The sequence below is a fragment of the Egretta garzetta genome, unplaced genomic scaffold (assembly GCF_000687185.1).
Source record: "Egretta garzetta isolate BGI_Z169 unplaced genomic scaffold, ASM68718v1 scaffold270, whole genome shotgun sequence".
Classification (NCBI taxonomy): Eukaryota; Metazoa; Chordata; class Aves; order Pelecaniformes; family Ardeidae; genus Egretta; species Egretta garzetta.
Genome location: NW_009258274.1, coordinates 128,787 through 145,313, shown reverse-complemented (window position 1 = coordinate 145,313; position 16,527 = coordinate 128,787). Strand labels below are relative to the sequence as shown.

The window sequence follows — 16,527 nt, the reverse complement described above, 5'->3', positions numbered from 1 at the left end:
CAGGGAAAGTGCCAGCAATTAATACAAATTTAGTGAAATACAGAGAGAATCTGAAGGTACGGGGCAGTGGCCGGCTGCCTGTCGATGTCCCGATATGGAGTGGAGGCTGCTGCTGTCTGCGGCGCTCCCGCAGGCTGGGATGATGTCCCAGAAGGAGCAAAGCCACCCGGTGCTATCAGTGTGGCAGAGGTTTAAGATGGTGAGGCAGTGAAATATGAGGGTGAAAAGAGACATGCAGGGGCTTTCCCTCCGCCGTCTGACAGCCGCCTGCGCTGCCCACTCAGTGTCTTGGCTCCTCATGGGTGTTCAGGGTATAAATAAGGAGCTGGCTCATTTCTGGGGGACTTTCTTTTCAAGGCAGATCCTTTGTGGACCAGTTAATCAAGACGGATTCATGAGGCCCATTTCAAGTCATCAGTCCTCCTGCATTATGCATTTCCTTTGATGACTGAGCCCACAAGCATTGGAGAGGAATATAAATGTGTGACTTGCTGACACCTCTCCCAGCAACCAAGGCAGCAAATGGGACAGTAAAAGAACCTTTGGCTGAAAAATGTTTTCAGTTTAAGAACAGCGTAAAGAACAGATGCAGCAAGGAAAACACAATGAGGAAAAAACCCTTCCCAGTACTGTTCTGTTTTCTGTTTGAAGGCGTGAAGGTCTGTAACAGCTGCCCATATTATTTACTAGCAGCAGGTCTTCTGCATGTAATCGCTTTGCGAGGTCATTAATGCAGGGAGAGCAGTCCGCGGTACGGGCTAAAGAGCAAGTTTCCTCCTTTGAACTAAGCCTGGCTGTTGCTCGAACTGTGTGTTGCAGATGCTGTGAGTCAGAGCAGGCGTGGAGGAGGGAGGCTGTCTCAGCCCATCAGCGTGGATGGGTCCAGATTTTTGTGGTTTATTGTCAGCCTGCTAATTCAATGGCATTCAGAGAAAGCCAGGCATTTTCCAGGCATAGGCAAGGCAGGAGGCCATGTTCTGTGGTTTGCTGAGATGATTTTGCAAAGTGAATTTAAATCAAAGGGACAGCTAATCCTGCTGTAGGGCAGGGGGTGAGCTGGCTGATGCTGCGTCCCTTCCAGCCTGGTTTTGATGGTTCCCAGAGAGAATGCGCCTGCAGAAGTGTTGTCTCCCCTGGAGTACCTATGTCCTGGGCACTGACCCTATCTGGGGCCCGGGGCAGCTCCGTGTTGCCCCTGGGTCCTGCTATGCCTGCTTGGCCAGGGGTGCTGGCACAGCGCCTGGGATGGAGCATGAGTTCCTGTCCTCTTCCTCTTCCTCCCCAGGGGACTGGCAGTGCCGCGTAGGGAGGTGATGCCAGGTACCTGCATGTCCAACAGATACGCCCCAAACAGTTCAGGTCTAAAGACCCTGAAGAAAGTCACATACCCCCAAATTCCAGGGGTCAGCTCATTCCCCGAACAGCCCACTGTGCTCCAGACATGGATGCAAAAGCAAGCTTTTTCCAGTATTCATTGCCAAATTTTTGAAATGGTTTCAAGCCCATTTGACCTCTCTGGTCCCATGGAGTACATAATTCCAGCACTGTTCACTTCTTGTTGTGCTTGATTGCATGGCAAAGGGAAGCATTTCTGTACTGGGTCTTTCCCAAACTGGTAGATAGTAAACACGTAAAAGCACATCTGCTGCCCCTCAGTAGTGGGTTGCAGTCTTTCCTTAGTCATTTTTTAAAAAAAATATTTCTTGTTTTCCAAATATGGACAACTGAAAATGAAATACGAGGTCCCTTTTTTTGCAACATGTGGGTACATTTAGCACGACAGATGATCGATGCCTTCTTTACTTGCAAATATTGTAATTCTCCTGTTCTCCTGTTCCCTACAAGCACTGACTGATATGCCAGAAAGACAGATAAGCATATTTAATTCCTGATGCCACTTTGTCAATAGAAACATTTTCAAGAGACAGTTTGCATAACATTTGATATATTCTTGTTTGTATGTTAGCCAGCAAGAATTCATCTCCTTTGGGAATTATTTTCTAAAATACCTGACCTCTGGTGTTCCCAGTTTATTGGCTGTCATTTCACCCAGACCTGCTCTGAGCAGATTTCAGTGGTGCAGTGATTAAAATGCCTTTGTAATTAGGACCGTTCCCATACTGACCTTGTACTGGGGCATGTGGAAGAGGGATAACAGGTGAAAGCAGTTATTTCAGCAGTTGATAAATGCCAAAATGCAAAGACATATCCAAGGTTAACGATGTCCTTTATGGTCCCAACTGCCTTAAATAGCTGGAAAATCTTCAGAGGTCACCACAATTTTTAAAGAACCTGAATTCTGTCAAAAGTCAGTGGGGAAAAATTAGTACAATCTTCAGGAAGAAATAATTCCTTTTGTCTATTTAGATTATTTTAAAATTTTATATAAGATGAATCCCAATGAATATTGTGGAATACTAGCTTCAGGTTCCGAATGGTTTGGGGAAAACAGTGGAAGTGTTTTCAACCACTGCTGTCTCATCACTGGTGTCATCTTTTTTTGACTTTTCCTGTTTAAATCTGCTTGTGGAGGGGGCTAAAGACACCAGACGTCTTATTGATACTCTGGTGTGAACTTGGGCTTTTGTAGGCCTTCCAAGGAGGAGCTGGTGGCACAAACTTCAAGTTGCTGTGTGGTAGTTTCTTTTGACAGGTCTTTCTCCCCTGAGTACCTCCCAGGAGCAAAATGTCAGTGTAATTTGGTCCTAGCCATGAACAACCAGTTGGCAACCTGTGAGGTCCCTCTTACTAAACCTTAGGAGCTCTGTGTGTCAAAAAACACTTGGCCTGAAATGCATTAAGGTGTCAGGGAGAATTATCCTGCTGCATTTCCTGTTCATTAATCACAGCTCTGGCTTGCTGAAACCCCTATGCTAGCAATTACAAACAAGATTGATGTGGCTTTAACCAGCATCCTGAGGAATACGTACACGCAAAATATCACACTTTTTAAAAACCTAAATCACTGCACTTTGAAGCAAAACAAATCATCTATTTAGAGCATCTGTATACCTGTATCCACTCCTCAGCCCTCTAAGTGGGTGCCAAATTGCTTGCAAAAAGCCAGAAGAAAAAGTGTGAAAGTCTTTAAAGGCATTTTTGAATCACTTATGACTCCCTCAGTCTGACGCTGATGTCAGAGGGCAATTTAGTCTTTTCCTTGCAAGCTTTCTGTTCCCAAAACAGGTTCCCATCTAATGGTTTGATCCCAGCCTTGGAAGTTAATAAGCTAATTAGCTCCCCCAGCCTATGCACAGAGAGCACCATGATTTTGGGAATCTGGCCAGTATCTCGTGGGAATAATGTGACTTGGCTTTTTTAATTCACACCATCATCATATGTTTGAGAGAAAGCCAGGGGTAGGCTGGGAAGGTGCCTGCAGAGAACATGCACCAGCAGCACATGGTGGAGGGCAGAGCTCCAACAAGCTTTCCTGTTGTTCAAGCGACTGCATCGTGCATAGGCCTCTCGCTTGTTTTCCCTCGTTCATTATGGTTGCTAATGGTACAAGGGAAAATAATTGCCTGCATCTCTTGTGCTTGCATGCCAAAAGAAAAAGCACCAGACAGTCTCTGTTCAAGCACCTGCTTTGTGCAAGGAGGCACAGCGAACAGGTTTGCAAAACAGCAGTGCTGAAGAGATAGGATCAAAGCTGGGAGACCAGAAAATGACCCCTTCTTCATATTGACTGCAGTGTATCTCTAATTATTTTTTGCCTCTGACTCAACAGGAGTGACTAATTCTGCAGTGCCCCCCCAATACACATGTGTATTTGTGCACTTGTGTTCATCACATGCAGTGATGAGGCAGGGAAGAACAATACAGAAATGAACAAAATGCATTTCATTAGTAATCTGAAGTCCAACAAAGTACCCCTTTTTCCTCCTAAATTAGTAAGTCCTATAACCTGTCCTTTCTAACAGATGGGCTCCTTTGTCAGGCTGACCAACCACTTCTTGATCTGCTGAAAGTTTGTTGTTCAGTTTGTGAAATGAAAAGAAGTAGCTTCTCCATCGGTGGCCAAGTGCATAAAAGTTAGAGCTGGGTGAATAACTTTTTCTAATACATTTTGGGAATTATTTTGTTTTCATCAAAGCATTATTCAGGATATATTTTTCTGCTACTCTGGTAGCTTTCTTGCAAATGAGTTGTTACTAATATGACTATTTGTCTCCCTGGGTGGAAACTGCAGGATATGTCCAGCTCAGAGAAAGGCAAGTTCACTGGGTGGTCGGTGAAGTGGTGCCTCTCTTAAAATTGTACTTTACCCTGCAGAGGGAAGAGTTTTTTCCTAAGCTAGCTGCCATATGCATAGATAGGCAGGATTCCCCTTATCCACCCAGAGATGTGTTCCTCTAACGAGCTTCTCCTGTTTCTCTCCTGTGCTAGGGATTCATGGACATTGACCTGACCAAATTCAAGGAAAGTGGAGCCAATGTAACTGGTTTCCAGTTGGTGAATTACACGGACGCTGTTCCTGCCAGGATCATGCAGCAGTGGAGGAATAACGATGCCAGGGAGCATCCTCGTGTGGACTGGAAGAGGCCAAAGGCAAGTGGTATAAAAAAAAACATTTAATTTAGGGTCCATCTGGCTAAGTTCAAGTTATGCTCACCTCTTTGTGGTCACACAGAGCGCTTTAGTCTTACTCTGAAAACCTGTCACTTAATATGATTATGAACATTATCTGTTCCAGGGTCCTCAACATTGTCTGAATTTTACTAGGCAGTAGTTGCTGCCTGCTAAGAAATACACAAGTCAGCATATTCACTCAGTCTCCCAGTTTTTGCCCTCCTCAAAGCTAAGGATTAAACAGCTCATAATATTCTATATATAAAAAAAGAAAAAGCCTCATTAACTCCTTAACCCTTGACTTGTTTACTACATATCTGGTGATAATAAAGTCTTTCCAGATGTTCGGAGCACTTCAAATCAGTGTGTACAGGAGAGGGCAAATTTATTTTAATTCCTAACACAGTCAGAAGACTCTGAAGCTGTCAAGGGGTGGGTGGAGGGGGGAGGTTGGTTTTTTCCATCTGACAGTCCAAAACAAATACACTTGTGACAAACGCTCAGCAATAGATATGGCAATGTTGGAAGTATTAGTTTAAGAAAGTTGCAAACAAATAAATCAACAGGGGATCCTAGAAAAAGGAATTAATGAACCTTTACCATTCATACCAAGAGTTTTACACAGGTTTCCGTACAAGTTCCTGCTTGCATGAACTCAACTTTTGCAGAATTTTTGCACATTGCAGTAGAGTTTTCTGGTCTCCATCTGTGACCAGAAAGAGTCACTTGTTGCTTGATTTTGCATATCTCACATTTACACTGTATCACGTATTCCTTAAAAGCTCAGGTCAATGATTCTAATTAAACACAAAGACTTGGGTGACAGGCGAATGGCTTTTAAGGCTGAGTCCTCTTCAGGGAGTGCAATCTGAATCCCCATCAGGAGCTTCTCCTTCACTGTCCCATCCTCTGAGAAGGCACCAACTTTCACAAGTCAACAGGACAATAGCAATTACCAGCAGCAAGAGGCTGCTGAACTTCATAGGTGGAAGGATGAGAACAGGAGAAACCATCTGGAAAGTTGCCATGAGGTGAACCAGTGTAGCACGCCTGAGGTCAGCTCACCCTAACGGGCAACGTACAACTCCTCTTCTCTTTCTAGTACACATCAGCCCTAACGTATGATGGGGTCCGGGTGATGGCCGAGGCGTTTCAGAACCTGCGGAGGCAGCGGATCGACATCTCCCGTCGTGGCAACGCTGGGGACTGCCTTGCCAACCCAGCTGTGCCCTGGGGACAAGGCATCGACATCCAGAGAGCACTGCAGCAGGTTTGAAATGCAAACAATGTGTGCATTGCGGTGATGGCTGACCATAGCCTGTGGGTGGGGGAAAAGGGGCGATCAGCAGCAGAAATGCTCAAACAAATCACTCAGGATGAGGAACTGATCCTTCCAGATTAGAGCCAGGTCTCCTAAAGAGTTCAGGGATGCATCCAGCAAATTGTTTTTCCTGGTACCATCGTAGGTGTTCTTGCCTTCTCCAATTTCTGTTGAGGTTCTGGGATGGAAAAGCCAAATTATTATCCCATAAAATCATGGGTCCTTATTTTTATCTTCCCTGTCCCAAGAGAGACACCTGCTCAGACCATATTTTTTGCAGATCCTTTGACTCTCTGTGAACTCAGCTAATGAAGCTTGAAACCATGTGAATTTTGCCTTATGTGTTGGCTGTCATCAAAATGTTCTCAAAGCCCGGATTATAGCTTGTTTCATACTGTGAGGATTCATAAAAGTCCTAATAACAGCCATTTAGATAGTTTATTCCTTAAGTCTGATAATCTTGCCTTTTCATCCTGCATAAAAATTTGCAGTTTTGAATAAACAAAAATGCTACATGAAACTTACAGCAAGAGAAAAAAATAGTGCACTTATAAAAAACTTAGAGAGGTAGAACATTTCAAAATTTCATTGAATTTCAAGACTGACATTAATTTCTAGCATTTTTTTTTCAGACAAAAATAGATGGATTCTTCACAAATACTGCTAGTTCAGTGTTATCCAAATATAGCTTATCCCATCTTATTTCCTTAACTGTGAAGAAGGCAAGAAGAACAAAATTAATTTGGTTAATTTGTATCACATGTAAATTTCCCCAAGTATTTTGTTTTGGTTTGGTTTTGGCTTACTGGTAAACAACAATTCCTTTAAAACCAAATCTTGCATCTGATTTGATTTTCCTGCTTGGATTCAATTTGTTCCCAAGCCTGTCACTGATTTTCTCTATGACCTTGGGCAAATCACTGTCATAGCTTCTCCAAAGCCTTATAATAAAATCAGCCTCCTTGCTGTCTTAGGGAGATCGGTTACCTAATAAACATGAAGTCTTCTGATGAGCAATGGGTTCTCAAGCATTTTCCCTTATTGAATTTATGAGAATAGGATATCAAAATTAGATGGCTAGGAAATACAATTTTGTGTGTGTGTGTTAGAAAATCTCTGCTGAAGTTTCCTCATCTCTTCATTAAAACAATTTCAAAATTCTTAATTTTTCAGCTGTAGTGATTCTGGGCAAAGAACATGAAGAGCTATTTGCAAAAGTTATTTCTTTGCCATTGAAAAATTATAATTTTCAAAAGATTTGACCAGTTTGGTTGCGATGGTCATAATCAAAGGTTCTGAAACACGCAGGGGAAGAAGTCTCTTGGGGACATTTTAACTATGAATTTAATAATCATGGAGCATTTAGTATTGTGGTGAGAAAGAGGCAGATGGAAGTAGAAAAACTTACAATTAGATTGAAGGTTTGAGTTATCCTCTCTGTAAAGACTCACAATTAGGGCAATTCTTACAGCTATTCAGTGTGCTTTCTCTTCACCTCCCATTTGCTAATGCCTAGAATTTTATAAGCTGTTTAAAAGCAAAAAGTTTCTCTACTTATTTCTACTCAAATATCTGGAATAAGCTTCCGAATTACCTTACTTCTTTTGAGTATAGGAAGGAGACATGAATGGCAGGAGTAGAGCTGAAAAGCAATTTGAAACATTCTGCAATTTTTCAAGAACAGAAATCTAATACATTTCAGTGAAATGTATGCTTTTATTAAAGAGAATTACTTTTTTTCCCAGGAAAATGCTCACAAAATATTGCTTCAAAACAATACACTGAGGTTTCAGTTGTACTTTGAAAATATTATAATTTTGGACAGATTTTTGTTAACATTATTTGTTTACCACATCTAGTAAGCAGTTAGCTAGTCCCTAATTGCTGACTGGCCCCATAAACCAGAGGCCGCAATAGCATCCTTCTCCTCCAGCTCTCCTGGCAAAGAACCACGTGCCCGTGTCTTATACACAAAGTGCACTTTGACTCCATGTCTCCAGTTGACTTTACTGGCACTTAGCACTGTTGAAATCAGTCCTCCCTATATCTTGTAGGGATTCAGGGTGTCTCAGAGGATGATAAATGATGGAAAAGCTGTGCTGCAGCCTCCAGCACGGATGGGAGGGATCCCTTGTGCTGTTTCAGTGCCAGATGGATATCACAGAATTAAGATTTCATGCATTCAGATAGAAGAAGCTGGTGTTGTACACCTGCCTTTTAGTGCATATAAAGCTACAAAGTATGAGCACCTGTGACCTGAGCTTCAGGGTTTGTCAGGACCTGAAAAGAAAACCAAAATCCAAAGGGGACCATGAAAAAAGCAGGCAGGGGAGTGTTTAAGATAATGGTGTTTTCTAGCGCATCTCTCTTTTGTGGGTGTGTTGTGTCTTGTGAGAAGGGAGAAGCGTGTTTCTCCAAATGTCACCAGGAAAACCTCCTGACTTGAAGGAGCTTCAAAAAATACTGGCAGACACTCATTTTCATGGCAAATCTTTGTGATAATAGCTGGAAAACAAACACAGTTTAAGGAGATTAGCAAGAGATTTCCTCTGTAATGATATATCATCATTTCTGCACCATGGGTCTTTATTCTGAGGACCTCAGAGTTCTTATAAAAGGCGGCTAAATACCTGTTCCCATTTTGCATGTGGGAAGACTTCAGTTGCAGGGACAAGAGATTTTTTCCAAAGCAAGTAGAAAGACTGAAAACAAAATTCCCAATCTGGTGACATGAATACTTCTCCACGTGGCCTCTATAGCGACCCAAACTTTCACTCCTTTTCCCTCGTTCCTTGTCCCCACTGCTGAATTCCCACGCACCATATGTGACTCCAGTTGGAAGCCCATTTCCTCTCCAGGCTGGGCACTTTTGCAACAAGTCCAATGGCCGTGCTGAGAGGAAAAGTTCAGGAAGTGGGATGTGATGGCTGAGCAACACCCTTCAGCTCGGCAGTGTTATCAGCAGAGATTTACGATTCAAAGTTTCCTATGCAAATCTCATTTACAATACTAAACTGCCAGGTTTTATTAGGCTGGTGCAGAGGTAATTAAATTTGCTTGTTAACTGATAGACTCCTCTCTGTCGAAAGACGGCAGCTGGGATCTGTGGCCACGGTTTCATATTTCCTCCAAATACAGTTCCTGATTTGAACTGACAAATTCTTTACCAAATCCTGACTCCAGGTCAGATTTAGAAACTACAAAAAACCGCAAAACCCAAGGAGCTCAGAGCTGATTTAGCTCACTGTCACATCCCAAGAGGTGATGGGCTCGCACATGTGATCTAGTGCTTATACATCGCTGAGCTCGGTAATAGACCACTAAGTTTTAAGAGGAAGGGTTTTTAAAAGAAAGGGTAAGTTAAGAGAATGGCTGTGCACATGGCCAGGCACACTATAGAGAGTGAACCTAAGTGAAAGCCCCGTCTCAGGTGTCCTGTCTCCTTTGCACAGATCTGTGAGACATGACTGTCCATTCTGTCCTTCTTCCCCTCGCCTTCTACTGCTGCCAAATCACCACTGCATGAGATGTGAACCACTTTGCTCTCCTTATTGATATTTATGTCTTTAAGGTCCGTTTTGAAGGATTGTCTGGCAACGTTCAGTTTAACGAGAAGGGACGGAGGACCAACTACACCCTCCATGTGATTGAGATGAAACATGACGGGATCAGAAAGGTAAAGTAGAGAGCGACCTGAGGTCCTGTGTCAGGCACCAGCCTGGTGTTTGAGTTACAGTGTGATGAGGTCCCAACAGACGTTTCTGTTCATGAACGTTTGCATGTGGAGTCACCACAAGTGCACTCCCAGCTCTCTGTGCGAGCAAAGCACTAGGGAGAACTCATGGTATATTACTAAAAAAATACAGCATATGGAAGGGCTTATCAAGAGCGCTAAGGGCATCTCAGCTCTGGAGCAGGAATTTCCAGGATAGTAAAAGCTTGGGCAACTCAGCCTTGCTACTGGCAGGGCGCACTGGCTCAGGCTCAGCTACACGACTGTCTGTTTTCTGCTCTCCCACTTTTTTTTTTCCAAGGGTGAGCCAAGGCAGAGCCAGGCAGAAGCTGTCTGCCCTAACCAGTGTAGGAGAACCCTTTATGTTGACCTAATTCTGCTCTCCTTGAAGTGACAAGAGTTTTACCACTAACCATGTCCTGATAGCTACAAGGACATTTGTGCTGTTCCGGAGTCTTGATCCATTTCTGTGTCCCAGGTTTCTTTGAAAAATCTGGCCTTGTTCAGGGGTGCTGAGCCCTTGAAACACAAATCCTTTTGAAAATCTGATTCCATGTGTTTATGTTCCATTTCAGATACTACCTGTTTGAAGAACAAAGAATAACTCAGTTATTCTGTTGATAAAGAACTACTAAACATTTTGGAATGGGGCATTCACTGGAATCCCTCTGCACCTCCCCAATCCCCTGAAAAATAAAATACTTGTTTGAAACTAAGAAAAACTGCAAATAGTAAAGTTCCACATTTACAGCCCCTACCCCCACTTCATACTTAGACCTCAGAGCAGCTGATGTGAGATCAGAGCCCACCACAGTCAAGCGAAAAAAGGCAAATTTCTCACTGAGAAATAAAAGAAGCGTCATTTTGAAGACATACAAAGTGGTCTTCCTCTTCTACGTAGTATTCATATGAGGACAAATGCAATATTATGTCCAGTTTGGGGGCTCTGAATTTCAAGAGGTTGGCAATCCAGAGAGAGTTTAGAGGAGAAGAAACAGCATGGGTAAATGTCTTGATTTTGCTGTGTATTTACTGACAGAAATTATATTTGTTTGGAAGACATGTAAATCACTGCCACGATGCATATTGTGTCTTAGATCCACCAGGTTAGGGGTGCAAAACAAACATACATGTCTCCATTTATGTTACCCTAGGGCAGGGCTTTGGAAGCTCTTTCCTCGCTCTCCTTTCTTTTTGTCTGTGCAATGAAGAGAGATGAGAAGCCTGCGTAGGTTTTTTCTCCTGAGCTGTTATGATCTCTAATCTGCCATCAGCAGACTCCTGGTCATGCCCTGTGTTAATACCCTTTCCCATTTACTGTGATAAGAAATTCCTTTCACATGAGCAAAGCTCAGGCAACTGCATGCTTACATGAGGTGATGGAAAAGCGCTTATAAAATCAAGCCCTCCAAGTGGATAACCTCAACAATGATCTTCCTAGTGATACTCAGTGGCACTCTGCTTTACCTGCAAGCAGTGATAGATCACCTCAAATCCCTGATTATTAATAAGCACAGCTTAACAAGAGAGTTCTTCCCATTACAACAATTCAGTTTATTCATAACCCCAAACTTTTTGACATTGGCCAGGGTTAGGGGGGTTTTTTCACTTATTTTTTTTTGTCTTATTGTCTCAAGATGTCCTAAGAGTCAGTCCTGTGTTCATGCAGGCTTTCAGCTTCAGAATAGCATTTTATTGCCCTGTAGCATCTGGACATGCAACAGACATGCTCACCATTAGAAAAATATTCAGAAGTCACACAAGGGAAAGTGTGAACTCTTGGATGGGGCAGGGAATTGCAATAATCCCCCAGTACTGCATGCCAACTGTTGTTATGTGCATACAAGCACTTGGCTACCATAGCGTATCATGCACATTATTTTCAGGCTGAAGGTGTGGTAGGATGGGGGAGTTCCTGGTCCCCCCAGCAAAAGAATCAGGAGAGGAGATCTGTGGTTGGGTATGAACATACAGAGCAAGCTGACCCTGCTTGGATGACCCTCTTATCATACCTTGGTTAATATTACAAAGAGATATCAATGAGATATCCTGGGTTTGTATTTGGCAGATTGGTTATTGGAATGAAGATGAGAAGTTGGTTCCGGCAGCCATAGATACTCAAAGTGGCAATGAATCTACAAGCCTTCAGAACAGGACTTACATAGTCACAACTATCCTAGTAAGTGCTGTGACTTCTATCCCAGCTCTCCCTCTCCCTCATCTCCCTGATGTGCAGACTACCTCTTCCCCCTCATGTGCCCTCCTTTGTACTGTATCATTTTTATAATAGCAATAACAATAATAATAATAATAACAGCACTTACTGTTTCCTGCCGGGTCCATAAAGGTATCTGAAAATTGCGGTGGCTAATTAAATAGGTATTAAAGAGCTCTCATGCTTAAGTGTAGAAAACACAAAAGATTATGACAAGATAGTAGAGGCATCAGCATAGGTAAATTAGGAACATTATACCTGTGCTTTGTATTTAGCCCACAGAATGGGGGCTGTAATTTTGGGAAGGATAAGCTGTATTGTGCAGAGAGGCTGAATCATAGCTTTAAAAACAAATCTCCACTATAATCATGAAGGAGTAATAGGTACCCCATAATGTATGGTATCATGTATTGTGTCATTGTATACCCTTACCCTGCAGTAACATGAAATTTTACTAACTTGTTTGTTGAATGCTTACTGTGAGTCTACAGAGAAGACACAATACCCAAACTGAGCTAAACATCTTAAGGCTCTCTCCTGTCCAGCAGATTTCATTCTGCCTGTGCCCACGTAGGCCGACATGCCTTTAAAAATTCACAGCTCAGATGCACTAAATATGCCTTGCAGAACTGCACTGAAAGGTTTGTTGCCCAAATTCCCCCAGCTACTCCATTCCCCTCAGGTCCATCACTGCAGAATTTGCACACAGATTGTGCATGAATAAATAGAAAATGCCACAATAAAACCCACACTTCATACCTTCTAAAATTAAGCCCATTGTGTGTTGACTGTGCCCTTTGGTGCAGGAACACAAAGCTCAAGCTTTGCGAGGGCGCCAGAAGCTGCACACTGGGCTCTAGTCTGAGCCCCTGATGTGAATGTGGAGCATGGCTCAATATTGGTCTTCTCTGTGCCAGGAAGACCCATATGTGATGCTCAAGAAGAATGCCAACCAGTTTGAAGGCAATGAGAGGTATGAAGGCTACTGTGTGGAGCTCGCTGCTGAGATCGCGAAGCATGTTGGCTACCACTACAGGCTGGAGATTGTCAGAGATGGGAAATACGGAGCCCGGGACCCTGACACCAAAACGTGGAATGGAATGGTGGGAGAACTCGTTTATGGGGTGAGTTTCCAACCTCCTCTATTGTCTTCAGCTCTTGGTACTTGAGAATACATTCAAGCCCTAGAGTAAAAAGGAGGCCCTGCCTTCCATCAGCCTGAGCTATCCTGAGGAGTGCAGCTCTGGTAATGCAAATAATCAGCCCAAGTAAAACATTTTAATTTAGGGAGGACAGTACATTTTGTGCCTATGGAAATGTCAAAATGTTTCCTTTCAATAGTTCCAAGATTCTTTTTCTTTCCATTTTCAGAAGAACAAGTATTGAAAGGTCAAAATTTCCCATGGGTGCTGGGTAGAATCTCCAAATTTTACTCTATTTTATATTTGCATGTTAATGGCAGGATGAAAGAAGGATAAGATTTTGAACACTTAGCATATGATTGGTGAACAGTGAAAATTTTCTGTCCAGCCACTTGTTTCCATCATCTCAGATATACACCTGCACCCTACACTTCTAAACCTGGTTCACTCTGGCAGTTTGCATTCTGTGGTGGTTTAAGTCAGAGAGATCTAATTTTCCCTTGTAGGGAACTTTTTTTCAGCAGCTGTGCCCCAGCTCTGTGTGACTGTGTTGGAGTGAGGGATGATCTGTCTCCTGCTTGTAGCTCCACGGTATATGCCGACAGCCATTTCAATGCATTTCCCTTTCCATTTTCAAGATGAATTGTAAAATAAGTGCAGAGTGCACGTCAGTGTCACTGGAGCATTTTTCCTCTTCTCCTGAATCAGTTACGCAATCAAAAAACAGTTCCTGATGGAAGTAAACATCCTGGCATCCTTTTTCAGGTGATTGGCCTTTCCTTGCCTCTTTTGATGTCTGGATGATAAAGCTCTTTTAGTGACAATCATCTGCATCAGACTGTGACATCAATGGATAAATCAGACAAGAAGAGCTAGGTGGCTGCAAAAAGAAAACGCTGTGATTTCAAAACAGAACTGGTGATCAGTAGGGATAAAATTGAAATAAACCACCAATATTATGGGCTGCTCCTTTTTAACATTTCTCTTGCAATTGCTTTTGTCTGATTTCTTCCGAAGACAGTGGGGGTAAACAGAGATCTAAGGAACATCAGCTGGAGTTAGTAGATGTATTTTATCCCCAGAATGCAAACCTCTTTTCTGTCTCTCCTTTTCAGAGGGCGGATGTGGCTGTGGCACCATTAACCATCACTCTGGTTCGAGAAGAAGTTATAGACTTTTCCAAACCGTTCATGAGTTTAGGTATCTCTATCATGATAAAAAAACCTCAAAAGTCCAAACCAGGAGTTTTTTCCTTTCTGGATCCTTTGGCTTACGAGATATGGATGTGCATTGTTTTCGCCTACATTGGAGTGAGCGTTGTCCTCTTCCTGGTGAGTCGCTTCAGCCCTTACGAGTGGCACACTGAGGAGTTTGAAGAAGGACGAGACCAGCCAGCCAATGACCAGACAAATGAGTTTGGTATATTCAACAGTCTCTGGTTCTCCCTGGGAGCTTTCATGCAGCAAGGATGTGACATTTCTCCAAGGTGGGTTGCCTCCCCAAATGAACCTTCTTCCAGTTCATGTAACTTAATCTTTCTGCATGCTTTGGAGCTGAACAGGTTCTTCTTTGACCTTCCTTCCTGAACCATAGTGTAGTTTCCTGAATCCGTTACAGATTCAGAAAGGATCCAAGGGTTCACAGGTCTCACATCCATGAACTTGCGACCTCAAACTTTGGACCATAAAAATACCGTTCTAAATTTATGCTGGGGAGTTCTTTTGAGGGAAGTTACAGAAATGCAAACAAGATTTTCTAAAGCCACACATTCACAATCGATTTTTGCCAGTCATTTATTTTGTTGCTGTTAGAAAAAAAAGGCCATTCTAGCATTATAGGGAAGCTACAAAATTCCAGTTAAGTAGGGAGCAATAATACAGTAGGTGCTCAGTGAAAGGTTATATGGTCTGTGCCAAAGATTGTGGAGCACACTGAGTGGCTTTAAGTATTATTGGTCTTTAGAAAGGTCAGAGAAGTACCGAGTTGTCCTTCTGGTTCCCATTTCAGTCAGTAGTTCTGCTGCCTGTAAGTTCAATAGGACCCAAAGTCCAAAAGGGTTCCAAAGGAGTCTTTTAGTGGAGACATTTATTGTCTGTATAAATTAATGACTCTTGTGATTACTTTTAGATAATTTTTCTTGGAAAAGCTAGCACAATATAAGGTGTCTGAAAAACTGCATGAAATGCAGAAGATGTAAATCTGTGATAGAGACACAAGCAGAGACCTATTTTCAAATAATATCTGGGAATACCCCCTTCATTTTTGAGAGCTGTATTCCCACAAGTCTTATGACAGAGATTTTGCCTACTGCAGGAGCCCATGATACACATAACTTCTCAACATCTTGTCTATACAGAGGCATTCAAAAAGCAAAGAAAAAGAAATAAAAGCATAGGAACTAAAGAGCTGCAAGCATGACTCCAATAGATTTTCTTATCTATTTGCACAAGTTGTATGTCCAGTAAGTAATGTCTGTAATAGCTGAGGGATCTTTCTTGTGTTATGTGTATATTCACCCAAGGCAAGACCAGAGGTAAGCCAGGGATGAGGTTTTTGACACCTCCAGTGTTTTGTGTTCAGGGTAGAGGTAGTTAGGGTTTGTGAGGTTAACGAGCTGTGGCTTGGGATGTGAATCATACGTACCCATCATTCTGAAGAGGTCTGCTCTGTATGGTGGTTGGAGGGAGGATGGTTGGAGAGCACGTGGACAGGTCAAGCACCAAAGCCACCCGATGCTGCAGGACACTGCCGTCGTTCGCCCTCTCCGCAGCTCCAAGAGGCACAGTGTGTCTCTGCACCGCTTGCGCGCACCTCGGTTTTACATTCAAGCTCTCGACCAGGAAAGTTGCTTGTCCCAGTTTAGGCTAAGAACATTCTTGGCCAGGTTTGACTCAAACCAGAGGTACTGCCAGTCATGAGAATGAATTTACAGGAATGTATGCGTTTTCTGCATTTACATGCCATGGTGGTATCTGAAGTGATGCTCTGATAAAGGCAGATGGCCTTTTTCTTTTTTCCCCATCCTTCCTTTTTTGGGCTTTGTCTCCCTTCTCTTCAAGGGAAATTTCAGCAGAGATACATGTCTTGTGGGTGAACACAGTAGGCAGAAGTTAATTTCCCGTATTCTGGGATGGCATCCAGGCTCAAGGGACAAGAAGGAGGCACAACTCCATTGGCAAGCGGAGGTAACATTGTACGGCTCAGCACAGCTCCTGCGGGATGGCAGGGGAAGGCCAGGCACCAGCTTGTTGGCTACTGGATGGCAATTTGTCCCAATATTAATGAGCTTGGGATAGCAGGGAAATAAGGGCCTTCATGGCACTTTGATAGTGACAGCCTTTATGAATAGGTTTTATCATCTGATCATTGATTAGTAGGAATCCAAGCCGGAGCATTGAGAAAGTCTTCTCAGCAGAGGGAATTTCAACTTTATCACTGTCTTGTAACACAGCCCTGTGCATTAGGATCAGGTTATTGCCATTTTCATTCTCATTGTTATTCTTGTTCTCATTATTCTTATTTAGGAAAGAGAATGTCTTCCTTT

General features: G+C 42.9%; 1 protein-coding gene across 4 annotated transcripts in view; it reads left to right on the top strand.

Annotated features, from left to right (window-relative positions):
• The window catches only part of GRIA1 (glutamate ionotropic receptor AMPA type subunit 1), a 126,595-nt gene that overhangs the window by 76,158 nt on the left and 33,910 nt on the right, over nt 1-16,527 (top strand). For 3 of the 4 annotated variants that reach the window (XM_009635306.2, XM_009635299.2, XM_009635291.2), the window contains 6 exons: nt 4,390-4,551; nt 5,675-5,842; nt 9,465-9,569; nt 11,695-11,805; nt 12,759-12,965; nt 14,099-14,469. In XM_009635306.2, the coding sequence (XP_009633601.1) occupies nt 4,390-4,551; nt 5,675-5,842; nt 9,465-9,569; nt 11,695-11,805; nt 12,759-12,965; nt 14,099-14,469 (1,124 nt within the window). The remainder of the gene's footprint in view (nt 1-4,389; nt 4,552-5,674; nt 5,843-9,464; nt 9,570-11,694; nt 11,806-12,758; nt 12,966-14,098; nt 14,470-16,527) is intronic. The other variant, XM_035890824.1, reaches the window with a different exon arrangement.